Raw genomic sequence first — 19257 nt, 5'->3', positions numbered from 1 at the left:
ATAATCCATCCATCTGACAGGTGTGGTATATCAAGAAGCATGATCATTACACAATGATGTGCTGGGGACAATAAAAGGCCACTCTAAAATGTGCAGTTTTGTCACACAACACAATGCCACAGATGTCTCAAGTTTTGAAGGAGCGTGCAATTGGCATTCTGACTGCAGGAATGTCCACCAGATAATTGATAATTTAATGTTAGTTTCTCTACCATAAGCCACCTCCAGCTTAATTTTAGAGAATATGACAGTATGTCGAACCGGCCTCACAATCGCAGACCATGTGTATAGCGTTGTGTAAGCGAGCGTTTTGCTAATGTCAATGTTGTGAACAAAGTGAGCCATGGTGGTGGTGGGGTTATGGTATCGGCAGGCATAAGCTACAAACAACAAACACAATTGCATTTTATCGATGGCAATTTGAATGCACAGAGATACCGTGACGAGATCCTCATGCCATTCATCTGCCGCCATCAACTCGTGTTTCAGCATGATAATGCACGGTCCCATGTCGCACGGATCTGTACTCAATTCCTGGAACCTGAAAATGTCCCAGTTCTTCCATAGCCTATGTACTCACCAGACATGTCATCCATTGAGCATGTTTGGGATGCTATGGATTTGCATGTACGACAGCATGTTCCAGTTCCTGCCAATATCCAGCAATTTCGCACAGCCATTAAAGAGGATTGGGACTACATTCCATAGGCCACAATCAACAGCTTGAACAACTCTATGAGAAAGACTACATGCACGCAGCATGAGGCACATGGTGGTCACACCAGATACTGACTGGTATTCTGATCCACGCCCCTACCTTAAAAAAAATCAGATCTGTGACCAACAGATGCATATCTGTATTCCCAGTCATGTGAAATCCATAGATTAGGACCTAAAGAGTTTATTTTAATTTACTGATTTCCTTATACAAACTGTAACTCAGTAAAATTGTTGAAATGGCGGCATGCATGTTCATATTTTTGTTCAGTATAGAAGGCCAAAACTGTACCCATCAAACACTGAATTTTTAGACCTATATGTAAATTGTAATTTATAGATATAAATTAAATAACTGAAAATAGGTGATACCTAGGCTTAGCCAAAAGCCGATCCATTAGTTGCATGTTTACAAGAGGCTAATTCCAAACACAAGTGACGAATATCCCCAATAAATCCGGGTCAATATGTTTATGGTTGACAGGTATTCTCTCAGAATTTGGTCATCCAGCTTGTAGGCTTATGACTAATAGCGCTTACTGCCAAAGGTAAAAATACACACGGCGCACCACATTAACCACAACCCTTCTTCACTTGGATCACTTGAGTGGAGCAGATATCGAAGAGACAGGCAGCCATTCAATATCAAGTAAAATTATATTGAAATATCAACATTTCTATTTGATTTAAGAGCTTGGAACTTCGATCAGACACCATGTCGACAGTCAGTGCCCTGCCTTTCCTGAAATCTAGTCTCCTAATGCGCCCTCCCATGGGTCCCATCACCCCCAGGCACGGGCGTCGCCACACACTCCCGGCCAGCGAGTTCCGTTGCCTCAGCCCGGAGGACGCAATCAGCGTGTTTGAGATCGAGAGAGAGGGTAACAACTTTTAACTTACTAAACTGTAGAACTTGTTTTTACCCCAATACTGGTCGTTTTTCTTTACAACTTTGTACCTAGACATAAAAAGGTATATTATTGTTTTGTGGGGGAAAAAATGCTTTGTCATTAATTGGACTTGTCAAATATAGAATACTTAAAGTTTACTTTTACATTTTTTTTTATAGACGAGGCTAATATATATTTTGGAAATAAATCTTTGGATAACAACCAAATTCATGACAAACAAACAATCAGTCAGTCATGATGGGATTCATGTCACCAAGCAAGTAAACTCAGCAAAAAAAGAAACGTCCTCTCACTGTCAATTGCGTTTCTTTTCAGCAAACTTAACATGTGTAAATATTTGTATGAACATAACAAGATTCAACAACTGAGACATAAACTGAACAAGTTCCACAGACAAGTGACTAACAGAAATGGAATAATGTGTCCCTGAACAAAGGGGAGGTCAAAATTAACAGTCAGTATCTGGTGTGGCCACCAGCTGCATTAAGTCCTGCAGTGCATCTCCTTCTCATGAACTGCACCAGATTTGCCAGTTCTTGCTGTGAGATGTTACCCCACTCTTCCACCAAGGCACCTGCAAGTTCCCAGACATTTCTGGGGGGAATGGCCCTAGTCCTCACCCTCCGACCCCAACATGTCCCAGACGTGCTCAATGGGATTGAGATCCGGGCTCTTCGCTGGACATGGCAGAACACTGACATTCCTGTCTTGCAGGAAATCACACACAGAATGAGTAGTATGGCTGTGAGCATTGTCATGCTGGCTGGTCATGTCAGGAAGATCCTGCAGGAGGGGTACCACATGAGGTAGGAGGATGTCTTCCCTGTAACACACAGTGTTGAGATTGCCTGCAATGACAACAAGCTCAGTCCGATGGTGCTGTGACACACCGCCCCAGATCATGATGAACCCTCCACCTCCAAATCGATCCTGCCCCAGAGTACAGGCCTCGGTGTAACGCTCATTCGTTTGACGATAAACGCAAATTATACCATCACCCCTGGTGAGACAAAACCGCGACTCGTCAGTGAAGAGCATCTTTTGCCAGTCCTGTCTGGTCCAGCAATGGTGGATTTGTGCCCATAGACAACGTTGTTGCCGGTGATGTCTGGTGAGGACTGCCTTACAACAGGCCTACAAGCCCTCAGTCCAACCTCTCTCAGCCTATTGCGGGCAGTCTGAGCACTGACGGAGGGATTGTGTGTTCCTCGTGTAACTCGGGCAGTTGTTGTTGCCATCCTGTACCCGTCCCTCAGGTGTGATGTTCAGATGTACCGATCCTGTGCAGGTGTTGTTACACGCGGTCTGCCACTGCGAGGATGATCAGCTGTCCATCCGTCTCCCTGTAGCGCTGTCTACGGCGTCTCATAGTACGGACATTGCAATTTATTTCCCTGGCCATATCTGCAGTCCTCATGCCTCCTTGCAGCATGCCTAAGGCACGTTCACACAGATGAGCAGGGACCCTGGGCATCTTTCTTTTGGTGTTTTTCAGAGTGAGTATAAATGCCTCTTTATAGTGTCCTACGTTTTCACAACTGTGACCTTAATTGCCTCCCGTCTGTAAGCTGTTAGTGTCTTAACGATCATCTGCAGGTGCATGTTCATTAATTGTTTATGGTTCATTGAACAAGCATGGGAAACAGTGTTTAAACCCTTTACAATGAAGATCCGTGAAGTTATTTGGAATTTTACAAATTATCTTTGAAAGACCGGGTCCTGAAAAGGGGACTTTGTGTTTGTTTTTTTGCTTAGTTTAGTACACGGTATGATAGTCAACTTTGACCGTAACTTCACCCCGCCTGGTCTCGCTCATCCGAATGGCACACAAGGTCGTACAGAGACAATGCACTGAGTTTATTCAGGGATCTCTGGGGAAGCGGGGATAAGAGCATCCGAGTAGAAGATCAACATTTGCATGTCAGTTTCTTTTTATGCTGAGTTTAGTTGGAAGTAAGCAAACTGAGATTAGACTGAACAACTACGTGTGTACTTGATCATGGACTTGAGTTGTCTGTCTGACCTCCTCAGCCTTCATCTCTGTGTCTGGAGAGTGTCCGCTCCACTTGGATGAGGTGTGTCACTTCCTGACGCTGTGCCCTGAGCTGTCTCTGGGCTGGTTTGAGGAGGGACGCCTCGTTGCCTTCATCATAGGATCACTGTGGGACCAGGAGAAACTAGCCATGGTAAGCCCCAAGTCAAAATGTGTTGAATAAGTGGGACATTGTCTTTATTATAATGAATGACTTTTGGTAGCCTACCCAATGAATCAAAAGACAAGCTTTGAGGATGTACTTCAACGTGGTATTTTATTAGTAGATACGTACAGTTATTTTTTTACATCTCAAAAACATCTCAAAATCAGAGAATGCAACCAACCTTACATCCACACAACCAAGCTTACATCCACATAAACCAAGCTTACATCCACACAAACCTGTCAATTCATGATAAATGGTTAGTCGGGTGATCTCACATTGCACTCATGCACTCAAAACTCAGCCTTCCTTCCCTCCCTCCTTTTTCAGGACGCTCTCACCCTCCACAAGCCCCATGGCTCCACGGTCCACCTCCATGTGCTTGCTGTCCACCGCACCTTCCGGCAGCAAGGCAAGGGCTCCATCCTGATGTGGCGCTACCTGCAGTACCTGCGCTGCCTGCCCTATGTGCGCTGCGCCGTGCTCATGTGCGAAGACTTCCTGGTCCCTTTCTACCAGAAGTCAGGATTTAAAGTGCAGGGCCCCAGCGACATCACCGTGGGACCCCTGACCTTCATTGAGATGATGTACCCTGTCCGGGGCCACGCGTACATGCGCCGCAACAGTGGTGTTTGAAGGGATACGAACCAAGATGGATGCCTCCTTCAACGGGGGGTGTTTGACCAACCTTCCGTGGCTGGAAGACGGCTACAGTGGCAAGAAAAAGTATGTGAACCCTTTGGAATCACCTGGACTTCTTCATAAATTGGTCATCAAATTTGATCTGATCTTCATCTAAGTTACAACAATTGACAAACAGTCTGCTTAAACTAATAACACACAAACAATTATACGTTTTCATGTCTTTATTGAACCGTGTGAACATTTGCAGTGCAGTGTGGAAAAAGTATGTGAACCCATGGATTTAATAACTGGTTGACCCTCCGTTGGCAGCAGTAACCTCAACCAAACGTTTTCTGTAGTTGCAGATCAGACCTGCACAACGGTCAGGAGGAATGTTGGACCAGTCCTCTTTATAAAACTGCTTCAGTTCAGCAATATTCTTGGGATGTCTGGTGTGAACCGCTCTTGAGGTCATGCCACAGCATCTCAATCGGGTTGAGGTCAGGACTCTGACTGGGCCACTCCAGAAGGTGTATTTTCTTCTGTTGAAGCCATTTTGTTGTTGATTTACTTCTGTGTTTTGGGTTGTTGTCCTGTTGCATTAACTTCTGTTGAGCTTCAATTGGCAGACAGAAGGAAGAAGGGACTTACATTGTCCTGCAAAATGTCTTGATAAACTTGGGAATTAATTTTTCCGTCGATGATAGCAAGCTGTCCAGGCCCTGAGCTAGCAAAGCAGCTTCAAACCATGATGCTCCCTTCACAATACTTTACAGTTGGGATGAGGTTTTGATGTTGGCGTGCTGTGCCTTTTTCTCTCTCGACTCAGTGTTGTGTTCCTTCCAAACAACTGAACTTTAGTTTCATCTGTCCTCAGAACATTTTGCCAGTAGCGCTGTGGAACATCCATATGCTCTTTTGTGAACTTTAGACATGCAGCAATATTATTTTGGGACAGCAGTGGCTTCTTCTGTGATGTCTTCCCATCAACACCATTCTTTTTTAGTGTTTTACGTATAGTAGACTTGTCAAAAGAGATGTTAGCATGTCCCAGAGATTTCTGTAAGTCTTTAGCTGACACTCTAGGATTCTTCATAACCTCGTTGAGCATTCTGCACTGTGCTCTTGCAGTCATCTTTAAAGGACGGCCACTCCTAGGGAGAGTAGCAACAGTGCTGAACTTTCTCCATTTATAGACAATTTCTCTTACCTTGGACATATGAGCATCAAGGCTTTTATAGATACTTATGTAACCCTTTCCAGCTTTATGCAAGTCAACAATTCTTAAACTTGGGTCTTCTGAGATATCTTTTGTTCGAGGCATGGTTCACATCAGGCAATGCTTCTTGTGAATAGCAAACTCAAATATGGTGAGGTTTTTTTATAAGACAGGGCAGCTTTAACATCTCTAATCCAGTCTCAATGATTGTACCTCAGGTTGGCTGACTCCTTGACTCCAATTAGCTTTTGGAGAAGTCCTAGGGGTTCACGTACTTTTTTCCAACCTACACTGTGAATGTTTAAATTATGTATTCAATATAGACAAGAAAATTACAATAATTTGTTAGTTACTAGTTTAAGCAGACTGTGTTTGTCTGTTGTTGTGATTTAGATGAAGATCAGATCAAATTGTATGACCAATTTATGCAGAAATCCAGATAATTCGAAAGGGTTCACATACTTTTTCTTGCCACTGTATGTAAGTAGCTTGGTGAAATCTCGTTCCCGGTTTATTGCACAAAGTTTCTGGGAACGAGATTACGCTTGCTGTGAGTTACATGTGGGATGCTAGTGCAGTAGGTGTTTGTCTGTGCTCACGGATTTGTGTTGTGGCAGGGTTTGTGTGTCCTATCTGGTGGGTGTTACAGAAGATAGTTGACCCGTAAGAGACCAAGCATTTAAAAAAAAAACTTTTTTAGCAGACGCTCTTACCCAGAGCGACCTACAGTTAATGCATTCATCTTAAGATAGCTAGGTAGGACAACCACATATCACAGTCATAGTAAGTAAATTTCTCCTCAAAGTAGTCAAAGTCAAAGCTAGTAAAATGTGAGTGTTCGTTCATGAAAGGCTTTTTTTAATCTCAAAGGCTGACGATCTTTGGGGAAGATATGGAATTACTTGAGTAATTAAGTGATTATAAATGTATTACTTTTATTCATTTTTACAAAATGTCTTATTCATGATGACCAAATAGAATCTGCTACCTGCAGAAAATGCTAGGTTCACATTAGAAAAGTACAGCAAGGAAAAGTACAGCAAAGTACGTATTTTTGTATAAAATGCTGGACATTTTTTACCTCATATAAAGTCTGAGATTTTAGCAAACAAACTGCATCTTGGTGGATGACTTGAGAATCTAACAAAAATGCAGATAGGCCGAGATTGAAGAAGGGTCAGCTAGCTTCTCTCTTCCTGTTAGCGTTTTGTGGCTGTGCTGCTTGTGTATCAATCCATGGCAAGCATAAAAACAGCATTAACTCAATGCCAAGCAACCAAGGAGGACACTTTAAATCTCATTCTTCCTGTCTGAATATGCAGCTTTACGGCACATCAACACCTGGGCGATTGCCTGGGACCTTAATTTGCTTTTCAAGATCACTAATGTTTTTGTTTATCCTTCTGTAGGTACGCCTTTAAAATGCACTGGGCAGCTAAAAGAGCTGGGTGGTGACTTTTATAAACCATGGTAGTAGATTTAATGGTAGTATTACTCTTTTAGCCAGCACCTGTTTCTTTCTAGATTGTGAGAAAATGATTGAAATTAGATTACCGATGTGCAGTATATCAGGGAGGGATATAAGCAAACCAGGCTGTGTGTTTTGTCGGCAGACACCAGTCTCCAATGTAGACCAGTATCCCATCTCCCTGGGGCTATAGGGGTTCATCTGCTAACATGTCCCTTTAGCAAGCATTATTGTCGTTAACTTCTAGGGATTTACGAGAATTGTCTATTTGCTGCTGCCAAGCATTTTAAACAAAGCCAGGCCTACTGTATTCAGTAAGCAGCATTACCTGTACAGGCCATGTCTGGAGGGTGTTAGTAGTAATGACACATTTATGGGAATCCAATTGCCAATATAGTATGGAGTTGTGAACAATATACTTGTAGCTTGCACAGTATTTGAAAATAGACTTTATAGCATTTGAACGTTTGAAACACAGCAATTTTTTACCAATATCCCTCCCTGTTGTCTTTTTCCCTGTAGAAAATCACCACCTCTGCCTCCATCAATCTTGAATCAAGACATTAATGATTTTTATAACATTTTGAAAGTAAGAAAATAAACACATTTTCAAACATTTCTGTGTCGGACTATTTCCCTTTCATTTGGAATGTAGAAATGCATGACACTGTAGGGTTTCTATGGTTAACAAATGGCAGATTTAGAGGACAAAGCAACTTGTTTTCAACTTCTCCGCTTGCAAAAAACGTGACCCACAGAGATTAAAGTTGTGGAGAGTAAATCTCTTGAAGAGGGTGAATCTACAACAGTATTTCTATTCCTCGCTTTTCAAGCACCACCACACGACCCGGCTGAATGCGATTGTCAAGAGAAATAGTTCAGAAGCATAGATCCAAAGTAGTAGTTCCTTGAGCCATTTTCACAAAAGTCAGGAAAAGTTACCGGTAGTTGAATCTATGAGCTCAAGACACACACGAGGGAAAACATTATTACATTTATTTTTAAGAACATTGTGTGAATTTGTACATACACGTAAGGCTAATATCTTTTAAAAAAACTACAGCAATAAGATCACAATATCTCAGTAAAAGAGCAAATTCCAAATAAATAACTCATCAATTTGGTCCAAATGCATTTACAGACTTATGCATTTATGCTTTCCGATTTATAGACATTCAAATTCAAGGATTACACACATTTCAGAAGGCACTGCGAATTCCTATGAAGAGGACCAGACTGTGCTAAAGTGTTCAAATAAAAAGAAAAGAGGGACAGATTCCTTGCAAATTACAGGGTCACAACCATTTAAATGCTCAAAATGACAAGACAACGTAAAACAGTACTCAACGATCGTCCAACCAACACCTGTGAAGAATTGCACGTTATTGACATAGTCGGCCATTAACGCCACCAGTTGACTGCTGGTGTGTAAAGTGACTTAACAAAGCATAGTAAATCCTGCTCAAATAATCCACATCACTGCAGTAATCCACCTCTCAGAATACGTCCTAAGCAGTGAAGAGTGGACAGCTGCCAGAGGAGTGGGTCATAATCTAAGAGACCAGGAGCAGGCCAGGTTGGCAAAAACTTGGTTGGCCATTTTGAAAATCTATAATGAAAAGAGTGACGAGCAGCCTTTCTTGAATCAATGGCCACTGATCAAGGCACACAGTACATGGATTCTCGTTCGCTTTTTAAATATATACACATAATACATTGATAAGTAATTTGCTTTGACAGCACTGAAGTGCTATAATTACTATATATATATATATATATATATATATCTGTAGAGATATAGTGCAAGCACATTGTAGTTTGAAGTGAAACAACGTGGACTTTGTACCTTGCTCGATCAGATCACATACTGCCTTTTGGAAGTTCAGTCAGATCCTCTAATCTTACAACATTTCGTTTAATTAATGTTTTGAGTATCAAAGCTATAACACAATGTCCAGTGAAACACCACAATTATGGCCAAAACAAGTCAACGTGTTTAATTAGTAGTGCACTTAAACTGAAAAGCCTTCCATAAGGCTAACAGCTTGTCTTTGGGGCAGTGACACAGTTCAATTGGAATTAGTTAGATGTATATTTATCAAGCACCTGTGGCTGTTGCCATAAATAAACTAGGCAGATTTGGAAGGCAGGATTTGGAAGGTCAGAGCAATCCTTCAGATGAAGAACAAGCATCATTTATAGATACAATAACACAATTTTATTGACACTGTCTGTACGGTATAATTCATTGTGAAAGGCAACTGCTATTGGATAGAATTCTTAACACTTAACTGGTCCCCCCAAAAAAAGTGACATGGAAAATTCATGAAAAGCACACAAAACTAGGTTCAAGTTTAAACAATGCTCCAGCCAGTGACAAACTGTATGACTTGTATTCAATACCATAGTGAAATGCTCACATGAACAGCTAATTCAAAGTATCTGAACATAATGAAATGCTATATCACGTAGTGTTAAGATACATCCAGTGTTGTAGAAAATGAGTACAAAAATTAACAAATAAGAGGCCTCTGTAGTATTAACGTGACAGTTTATGAACTGACAGGGTAGGATATCCTCTGTTGTCTTCCAAGTCCACTTTAACACCACGCTCAGACCGAGTCGTTCTCTCCAGAGGAACTAGCATAGCTGTACAGTCTTGAAGGCAATGTGCGTAGATACCCTAGGTGCTTACGGTATATGAACCAGGTGCGCTCTCCCTTTAAGTTCCGTTTCCCTTAAAAGTATTTTCCACTGCGCTTCCTGTCCAGGTTCTAAAGCCAGCTCGCATTAGCCGTTAGCGCTTTAGTGAATATCCAGGTTCTAAAGCCAGCTAGCATTAGCCGTTAGCGCTTTAGTGAGTGTCCAGGTTCTAAAGCCAGCTAGCATTAGCTGTTAGCGCTTTAGTGAGTGCTTTAGCCTAGTGCACCACATGGTCGATGTCGTACTTCTCACAGAACTTGCTGGTGAAGGGCAGGCAGGTGAGGTGCTCCAGCCAGTGCCAGTTGATGGGGTAGATATAGAACCAGACGACCAGCGAGGAGAGCAGGCCCAGGTAGACCAGCAGTGATAGCAGGATGAGGACACGCTTTCGGTACTTGTCGAAGTCGCCGAACGTCACGTAGGGCAGGAAGGAGAAGGAAAGCAGCAGGCCACTGAGGAAGCCGAAGATGTGGGCGATGTTGTCGATCCAGGGCAGCAAGCCACACAGGAACAGGAAGAAGACGATGCCCACCAGCTTGAGGAAGGCCTTCCACGGCTTCTCCAGCATCTGCCAGCCCTGGATGAGCTCCACAAACAGGCAGGCAAGCAGCCCGAACTGGGAGCCAGCTGGGCCAACCTGGATGATAACCGGAGAAAGACAGAGAGAGAGAGGGAAAAGAGAGAGTCATACATCCACCTGCTCTGACCAAACAAAATGGAGGGCGGGGATGATGTTTCACTCAATGACGATGCCACCACTGGATAAATGAGTGACAAGAACAGCATGTGCAGGAATGAATGTCACTGTTGACCATAGCATGGGACATATCAGCGGAAGATGCCGGGATAAATGCATGCATCCTGCTCACTGGCATCTGTTGAAATTCATATCAAATACATTACAGTACATTAGCATGAAGGAAGTGGTGGTAGCATATGTACTCCTTGCTAATGGGCAGGCAGATGACCGAGGCGGAGTTGTTATAGTCCCTTATAGCAGAGGACAATAGGAATCGGGCAAAATAGGAAGTGAGTGCACCAGCTGAGTGCATTAAATGTTAATGTCTGTGTGTAATAGTGAATTTATTCGGTAGTCTACTGATCCAAATGCATGCAGCTCAGGGGTCTGGAGAGGTTTAGCCCTGCAATTAACTTCCTTGCAGCAGAGGTTTTTTTTTCATCTTTGGTATGATGTCCCCAAACAAATGTTGTGATCAATATATAAATTACACCATCAGACATTTAACCATCTTCACTTTCATATGTCTACAGTGAAGTTGGATGTTCCAAAAAATGGGAATGTGTCATTGTTGGAGTAGTATAACAAAATAATATTACATTGTGCCTCCGTTCTAAACCTTACGATTTAATGTACATTTCCGTTGTAACTACTTAATAGTTAGGTCTAGGTTGAAACCAACAGCAATGGTTCTTTGGTCACTGGTTCTACAGCTGGCATCTTGATTAGATTGACGTCAGGCCTGTGGTGGGTGTACCGGGGCAAATGGCTAATCTGAGATTCTAACCTCCCAGAAAGACGGGCGAGGAGGAGCGAGGTTTTTCACACGCCCAAGGCACGCTTTCAATGACACGCTATACGGGTGCTCTGAATCCAATCATTCCCCAGCCAGCGCTCGATAGTCTAAACTTCATTGGCTATTGAACACTTCGTTTGACAGGCTGAGTTTCAGAACGTCTGTACTCTCTCTGATTTCTGAATTCCTGCTCTCACGAGTGACTCGGAAAGTCCTTTGAAGAAGAACTAGAGAGTGTTACTGTCGCGACGTCTAGTTGTTTCTTTAGAGGCTGAGTTTCAGAACGTCTCAACTTTTGACTTCTGAATTTCTGCATTGAAGTGACTCAAAGTCCTTTGAAGAAGTACTTGCGACTGTTAATGTTGTATCATTAAGCATTTCTGAAACTGCCACCAGAACTGAATAAACTACTATATTCTCATCCCATTCCTTTACTAGATTGTGTGTATTAGGTTTTGTTAGATATTAGGTTTTGCTGTGGAATTGTTAGATATTACCTGTTAGATACTGCTGCACCGTCGGATCCAGGAGCATAAGCATTTTGCTACACTCGCAATAACATATGCTAACCATGTGTACGTGACCACTTCGAAATTAGCCGTTTCGCTAGCTAGCTTTCTAGAAGGCTGCTCACTTGCACGAGGTGACTTCGTGATCAGAGCGTTCCCCGAGAGTGACCGCGCGCACAGCTCCTGTGTGTGTGAATGGGAACAATGGAAAACTTTCGGGAAATGTGAAAGTTTTTGTGATCTAAAGCACTAAATACGAATTAGTACAAGGTTATACATCTTTTTGTTGTTGTTATAGGATGAGTTTGCATACGGATAGGAATTAATACAGTATGTAATACATTTAGGAACAGTATATACAAGGATAATTCATGGTGATAATACATCGTGAGATACGTGATGCATTTAAAAAGGCTTGTCATTGCATTTCATAGTGTCGATTTAAAAGAGGGATAATAAAGGATTCATTGAGCCATTGTAATGTATAAATGAGACAATACTGGTTTATTGAACAATTGTAACAGCTGTGTAATTTGAGAGAATATATATAGTGCATTCGTGAAACATATTTTGTACCTATGTAAATGGCTGATGATTCTATGAGAAAAGACTCATGACAAGTGACTTGAAGCCATAGCCACATCTCCATGTGACTTATTTATACATTCCTCCCTTTTAGGGGTATAACACAAACGTTTAGTTTCCAACATCGCAAAGACCTAAAACTAATCCTCATTTGTGATGTGTTCAACCACAGTGGATAGAGACTCGTCCAACGCTTCGGGGTCTTGTTTACTCCACCAATGGGATAATCCCCTTTTACTCAAACTGGGCCCTAGAAGTGGATGAGATGAGGAGCCGTGCGTCGCCTCACGTCTCTGGAGCTATTCCTGTTGTGTGAAAGCCAGCGTCCTGCTGGTGCAGCAGCGGGGACATTTCTGAGTGCTACCTCACAGTAACTTCACACTAGGACAGTGACAGACGTACCTAGCGCCAAATCATGTCAAAGACGCACAGCTGCAGCCACACACCTGCAGATTTAGAGCTGGTAATCTGGAGAAATGAAGAAGAAAAAAAGAAATTCTCCCCGAAATAGGTACTCCTCGGGAGTACTAAACTCTGATCCATAACCTGTATGTAGGACGCAGTGGAAGACCAGGCCATTTACTTTTTCAACAATTGAACAGACCAGGAATCTGGATTAGTGTAGCAGTGACCTTTGTTAACCCACACCATATCCTTCGGGTAATGTGTGGGGAGCAAGAGAGTGCGTTTTACAGAGGCCAATTGGGAGTGGTTGGTTTGCGCCAATTAGGTCATCCACAGCAACTCTTCTCCCACTTGGCAAAGCCCACGTCACAGACAATGCTTCCTGTCCACGATACTGAGCCTTGTCCTCGAGCACAAAACTGTAGCGCATCCTCTTCTTTCCAGTCTTTTCCCTCTCTTCTTTCCATTAGCACTCTTCATTTCTACAACCTAACATACTGGGACTATGAGTGAATCCAATTGTAAATCAATGAAGTTTAGCATGGATGGGCTATTACAGTCTGGTCATACAGAAAGGAGTCTGAACACCAGAAGAAATAGAACAAGGGAAAAACATTTAAGTAACTTGTCCACACTTCCTATGCCAAATGGACAGCAATATGGTAAAGCTATAAGAGGGGATGACAAGGGAACAGGGTCTCCTGTCCAAAGACGCTCTGAGATCACTTCCTGTGCCCTTCACATTTACCCTACTGCTGACTCCGCAACCTGGACTGAACTTCCCTGCCGCTCTCGCTCTCTCCTTAACACACAGGCACAATAAAGCCGGCTGCCTCACCTCAAAGGGGGATTGGACTAATTTACCATTAGCACATCACACACTGCGGAAGAAAAAGGGCTTGGTTGGATTAGATCATGTCCAGATAACACAACAAGCATCAGCGTGTCCCGGGTCAGGGAGAGGAACACAGAGAGTTGGACATTTCCTCTGCAAGTGAAGATAGGGCGACAATGGGAATGTCAGTGAATGACAAAACGTGTAAGAGTGTGTTTGTGTGCGCGACCACACTTGAGAGACTCGGGACATTGTCTGAGACAGAAAGAATGGGTCGGCTGACTGGGTTAACACTCATTTGTGATTAAACATGAACATGAGACCCAGTTGTGTGTGTTGGACAAAAGGAACGCAAAATGTGTTGGATGCATGGAGCTTTACAGTTTACATGGAGTGAGTTGAAACTCATTCTCACCACTAGGGGGACCCTGGCACACCACATCTGGCTACCGCAGCCAAGGCTCTTCTTCTCAGGCTGTCAGAACGTCTCGTCGACTGTGCCAACCCTAGCAAATTCAGCCAGTTCGCACAATTGCAATACGTTTTTGTCAATGGCATTTCTACCAATGCTTTCAGCATACGAATGAATAGAGGATCTCCATGGCTTTCTCAAGCCATGTGTAATGGTGCTGTTCCAGCCTCCAGGTGATACGGAGACAGGGCAGAGGCAGTTAAGTTCTGATCGTTTACTCTCCAGACGGGGTAATCTCCCTTATCCAAAGCTCGTTCAGTAACCGTGTTAAGCTCAGTGGCTGCCCGGGCCAAGCTGAGATGTTAACGCTCTCTCTCGCCAGCTTTCCTAGAAAACACCTGACCAGCTCAATGGAGATTAGCAGTGGCGGTTGTGTTAGCTGAGCAGGTGTGTGTACGTGCGCTCCTGTGTGTGTGTGTGTGTGTGTGTGTGTGTGTGTGTGTGTGTGTGTGTGTGTGTGTGTGTGTGTGTGTGTGTGTGTGTGTGTGTGTGTGTGTACGTACCTCGGCTCTGTAGGGGAGGAAGAGGGCGCTGGCCAGGTTGCCGGTGATGCCAGAGAGGACGTAGATGATGGAGATGCGGACCCAACCAGCCAGTTTCTCCAGGTCTCTCAGGATAGTCATCTGGAACACTATGGACACCAGGCAGTGGACTAGGCTTCATAGGGAAAGGGAAGAGGCCAGTCAGAGGACAACACATGGAAATAGGCTTATAGGCGCACATACCGTAGGCTTATGCTATATTAACACACACACACACACACACACACACACACACACACACACACACACACACACACACACACACACACACACACACACACACACACACACACACACACACACACACACACACACACACACACACACACACACACACACACACACACACACACACACACACACACACACACACGTGCTGTAATCTCCTCGCTAAGTACCCATATCTCAATCATGTGGGGGGAATCCTCTTGATGCAATATTTGCTGTTCAGGCCATACTTAGGGACTGTGGGATACAATAGGATATCCCTGAGTTCACACTGACCATGTAAACTGACAAGGTACAATCAGAGCCGTGTTGTAGGCTACAACTAGGGTTACACAAAGTATTAAAGGCCCAGTGCAGTCAAAAACATGATTTCCCTGTGTTTTATATATATTTCCACACTGAGGTTGGAATAATACTGTGAAATTGTGAAAATGATAATGCCCTTTTAGTGTAAGAGCTGCTGTTTTGGTGGGATGGAGTTTTGCAGGCAGTAAATTTGTTAATTGTTAATAGACCAATAAGAAAGAGAGTTCCAAACCCCTCTGCCAATAAAAGCATATTTTAAAGTTTTCCCCTCCCCAGACCACTACCAGATAGTCTTAGCTAAATTATTGCTTGAGAAATTGCTCTTTGCTAAGAAGCTATTTTTGACCATTTCATTATTCTTTTTTAAAAATCACAGTAAGTTAATGAATTTTTTACCCCGGAAATGATTTGATATTGAGATAAAACGGCTGGATTTGACCTTTAACAGAGCATTACAGAGACTTTCCTGTTCAGGTCAATTGGTCAGCAAAAACCCATGACTCCACCTATGGTGTTTGGATTTGTACTGATGTGACTACAGTCAGATGACCCCGAGGTTGACATACTCTTACTGTCAAGCACTTTAGGCTAAAAACAATATAATGCATAGAAAAGTACCATAGAAATACAGTGTATGATTACCCTGCGTGTAGGAACAAGGAGAGCCACAGCCTGTAGACCTGGTCGGGGACGTCAGGGTTGAGGAAGGGCAGGAGGCCACACACATCATCCAGACAGTGGATCTGTTAACGAAGAGCGACCACAGGATCAGATAGGAAGCTGGCTGTTATTAAACAAACCCTGTAAACAACGCCCACCACAGGACAGGCAGACGGACGGACAGACGGACACACACCCACCTACCTGGGAGCAGAGGGTGGCCTCCTCGTGGAAGTAACCGTGCATGAAGGAGCAGTACTCTCTCGTAGTGATCTCACACCGGCCCTTAGTGCCTATGCAGCAGGGTCGTCCCTTGAGGTTACAGTCCATGTGTCTGTAGCCTGTCAGGTTCGTCTTGCGGGGGGAGGTGCAGATCTGGGATCAGATGGAGGGAGGGTGAGAAGAAGCTAGTGTTGGTTTCCACTGATCCAAGACCCTGAGGTTACTATGGTTCTGTAACCTCTCATCCACTGCTGTATTTTAATACTGGGGGGCCTACACTGTACAACGGGGTGCAACATTCTGTAGAAATGGAATGTATGACGATGTCTGTTCACGCAATACATGTTAGACGAAGCATAACAATGGATGATCCTCCTGTCACTCACCGGCCAATGTGTGATGTCATCGGGCCAGATGTGAGGCTCTGCGGAGGCGGGCTCTTCACAGGTCCTGTTCCCAGCATGCATCAGGAAATAAGATAGCAGGAAGACACTTTATGATACTCTCTTGAGTTAGTTTTACCTTGTCATGTCAGGACAGTATGTGTGTGTGTGTGTGTGTGTCCACTGTTGTCGTTATAGTAGAACGGTATCAAAGACGGTACCTGGGGTCCTGGTGACACACAGAGCCTGACGACCTCAGAATGTCCACATCTTCATCCCTCCATTTCATGAAGGTGGCCAATGACTCCTACACACAGACCAGAATAAACACAGCCAGACACAAGTTGATCAAGTTTACAAGCATTGATCTCTAGGTGGCAGGAGAGAGTGTGTGTGAGTGTGACACAGGGAGGGAGGGAGAGAGAGAGATTGAGCGAGGGAGGGAGTGTAGGTGGGAGTACAGTAGTGGTTTGTGTGTATGTGTGTGGGTCTACAGTATTTGTGTGGGCCTACAATAATACATATGCATGTGAGCCTACTGCGTACGTGTGTTTGCGTACCGAGCAGTCTTTGCTGAGGGTCTGGACACAGCCTGAGTTGTCGTTCTGTACACAACAACCTGACTCTCTCTCCTGGTCCTTGGCTTTCTGGATGAGACTGACTATCTGGCTGTCCTTGCGGATACACGGGGAGAACTTGGCTCCAAGGTGGATTAGGTCCTCCTGTGAGGGGGGATAGAATACAGGAATACACTGTTAATCTGGCAACCTGACCAAAAATAGTTCACCTAACCTGGCAACCCCAGCACAGTTAACCTAACCTGGCAACCCCAGCACAGTTAACCTAACCTGGCAACCCCAGCACAGTTAACCTAACCTGGCAACCCCAGCACAGTTCACCTAACCTGGCAACCCCAGCACAGTTAACCTAACCTGGCAACCCCAGCACAGTTAACCTAACCTGGCAACCCCAGCACAGTTCACCTAACCTGGCAACCCCAGCACAGTTCACCTAACCTGGCAACCCCAGCACAGTTCACCTAACCTGGCAACCCCAGCACAGTTAACCTAACCTGGCAACCCCAGCACAGTTAACCTAACCTGGCAACCCCAGCACAGTTAACCTAACTAAGAACCAGGCCCCCCAAAAAAAGAGTTAGGCTTACTGGCCTAGCCTTTGTTTTAGCTGGTCGTTAGACCTCTTTCCTGTATTGTAAGTAGTCAAGAGATCCTATTTTGATAGTCAACCATACAAAAAGGTAGCACCTAGTGCATCACAGTACAGAACAGACAAAGATAGTTTTCCACCAAAACCACAGCTACAGTTATTTGAGCTATAGCCACCCACTAGTCGTGTGGGACCCTTTACACTCTTCATACTGTGGCCTATGTGGGATGATGTGGTGGAGCCATCGTCTTACTTGATCAGAAAACACCAACTTTTTCACCTGACACCCTACATAGAACATAAACTGTAACATGGGTTACTGACGGTCAGCCCACCACATTCTCTGTAATGAACATTCTGTATTACTGTCGAAGTGAATATGAACCTGACAAGTGTGAAGTTTCTCAAGGCAAAATGAAGTCAGTAAGTGTGAATGAGTCAGAAAGTCCCTTGGAAAAGTCAGAAAGTACTTTAGTAGAGTCAGAAAGTGCTTTAATACAGTCAAAAGGCACATTAGTAATCAGAAGGCACACGAGTACAGTCAGAAGGCACACTAGTACAGTCAGAAGGCAAGCTAGTACAGTCAGAAGGCAAGCTAGTACAGTCAGAAGGCACATTAGTAGTCAGAAGGCACACGAGTACAGTCAGAAGGCACACTAGTACAGTCAGAAGGCAAGCTAGTACAGTCAGAAGGCAAGCTAGTACAGTCAGAAGGCACACTAGTACAGTCAGAAGACACACTAGTACAGTCAGAAGGCACATTAGTACAGTCAGAAGGCAAGCTAGTACAGTCAGAAGGCAAGCTAGTACAGTCAGAAGGCGCACTAGTACAGTCAGAAGGCGCACTAGTACAGTCAGAAGGCGCGCTAGTACAGTCAGAAGGCGCGCTAGTACAGTCAGAAGGCGCACTAGTACAGTCAGAAGGCGCACTAGTACAGTCAGAAGGCACACTAGTACAGTCAGAAGGCGCACTAGTACAGTCAGAAGGTGCACTAGTAGTCAGAAGGCACACTAGTACAGTCAGCAGGCACACTAGTACAGTCAGAAGGCACACTAGTACAGTCAGAAGGCACACTAGTACAGTCAGAAGGCACACTAGTACAGTCAGAAGGCACACTAGTACAGTCAGAAGGTGCACTAGTACAGTCAGAAGGCACACTAGTACAGTCAGAGGGCGCACTAGTACAGTCAGAAGGGCACACTAGTAAGTACACTGCAGTAAGTGAGTAAATAACTAGTTAATAAGTACCCAGAACTTCAGTCAGTCCAGAACTTCTTTAGCGTGTCCTGTTGAAGCCTAAGTGCGTCTGCCACCGAGCACCTACCAACACCACAGCAGACGTAGGCCATCAGATTCAGATATGGGTACTTAGTGAGGAGATTACAGTGTGTGTGTGTGTGTGTGTGTGTGTGTGTGTGTGTGTGTGTGTGGGTGTGTGTGTGTGTGTGTGTGTGTGTGTGTGTGTGTGTGTGTGTGTGTGTGTGTGTGTGTGTGTGTGTGTGGGGGTGTGTGTGTGTGTGTGTGTGTGTGTGTGTGTGTGTGTGTGTGTGTGTGTGTGTGTGTGTGG

General features: G+C 44.1%; 2 protein-coding genes across 5 annotated transcripts in view; one reads left to right on the top strand and one right to left on the bottom strand.

Annotated features, from left to right (window-relative positions):
* The first annotated feature begins 1432 nt into the window (after positions 1-1432).
* On the top strand, positions 1433-5906 carry LOC135520575 (serotonin N-acetyltransferase-like). Its single transcript, XM_064946228.1, has 3 exons — positions 1433-1598; positions 3660-3814; positions 4157-5906. The coding sequence occupies exons 1-3, from the start codon at positions 1433-1435 to the stop codon at positions 4460-4462; spliced, it is 627 nt and encodes a 208-aa protein (XP_064802300.1). The 3' UTR covers positions 4463-5906.
* A 2212-nt stretch (positions 5907-8118) lies between these two features.
* Positions 8119-19257, bottom strand: part of LOC135522740 (inactive rhomboid protein 2-like) — a 45901-nt gene continuing 34762 nt past the window's right edge. For all 4 annotated transcript variants that reach the window (XM_064949286.1, XM_064949313.1, XM_064949303.1 and 1 more), the window contains 7 exons: positions 17083-17244; positions 16744-16829; positions 16526-16589; positions 16122-16292; positions 15900-16000; positions 14685-14838; positions 8119-10477 (listed from right to left, as the gene is read on the bottom strand). In XM_064949286.1, coding sequence (XP_064805358.1) covers positions 10058-10477; positions 14685-14838; positions 15900-16000; positions 16122-16292; positions 16526-16589; positions 16744-16829; positions 17083-17244 — 1158 coding nt within the window. In that variant the 3' untranslated portion in view covers positions 8119-10057. The remainder of the gene's footprint in view (positions 10478-14684; positions 14839-15899; positions 16001-16121; positions 16293-16525; positions 16590-16743; positions 16830-17082; positions 17245-19257) is intronic.

The sequence above is a fragment of the Oncorhynchus masou genome, chromosome 4, assembly GCF_036934945.1.
Source record: "Oncorhynchus masou masou isolate Uvic2021 chromosome 4, UVic_Omas_1.1, whole genome shotgun sequence".
Lineage (NCBI taxonomy): Eukaryota > Metazoa > Chordata > Actinopteri > Salmoniformes > Salmonidae > Oncorhynchus > Oncorhynchus masou.
Note: the sequence above shows the minus strand (reverse complement) of the source record. Positions and strands in the feature narration are given on the sequence as shown.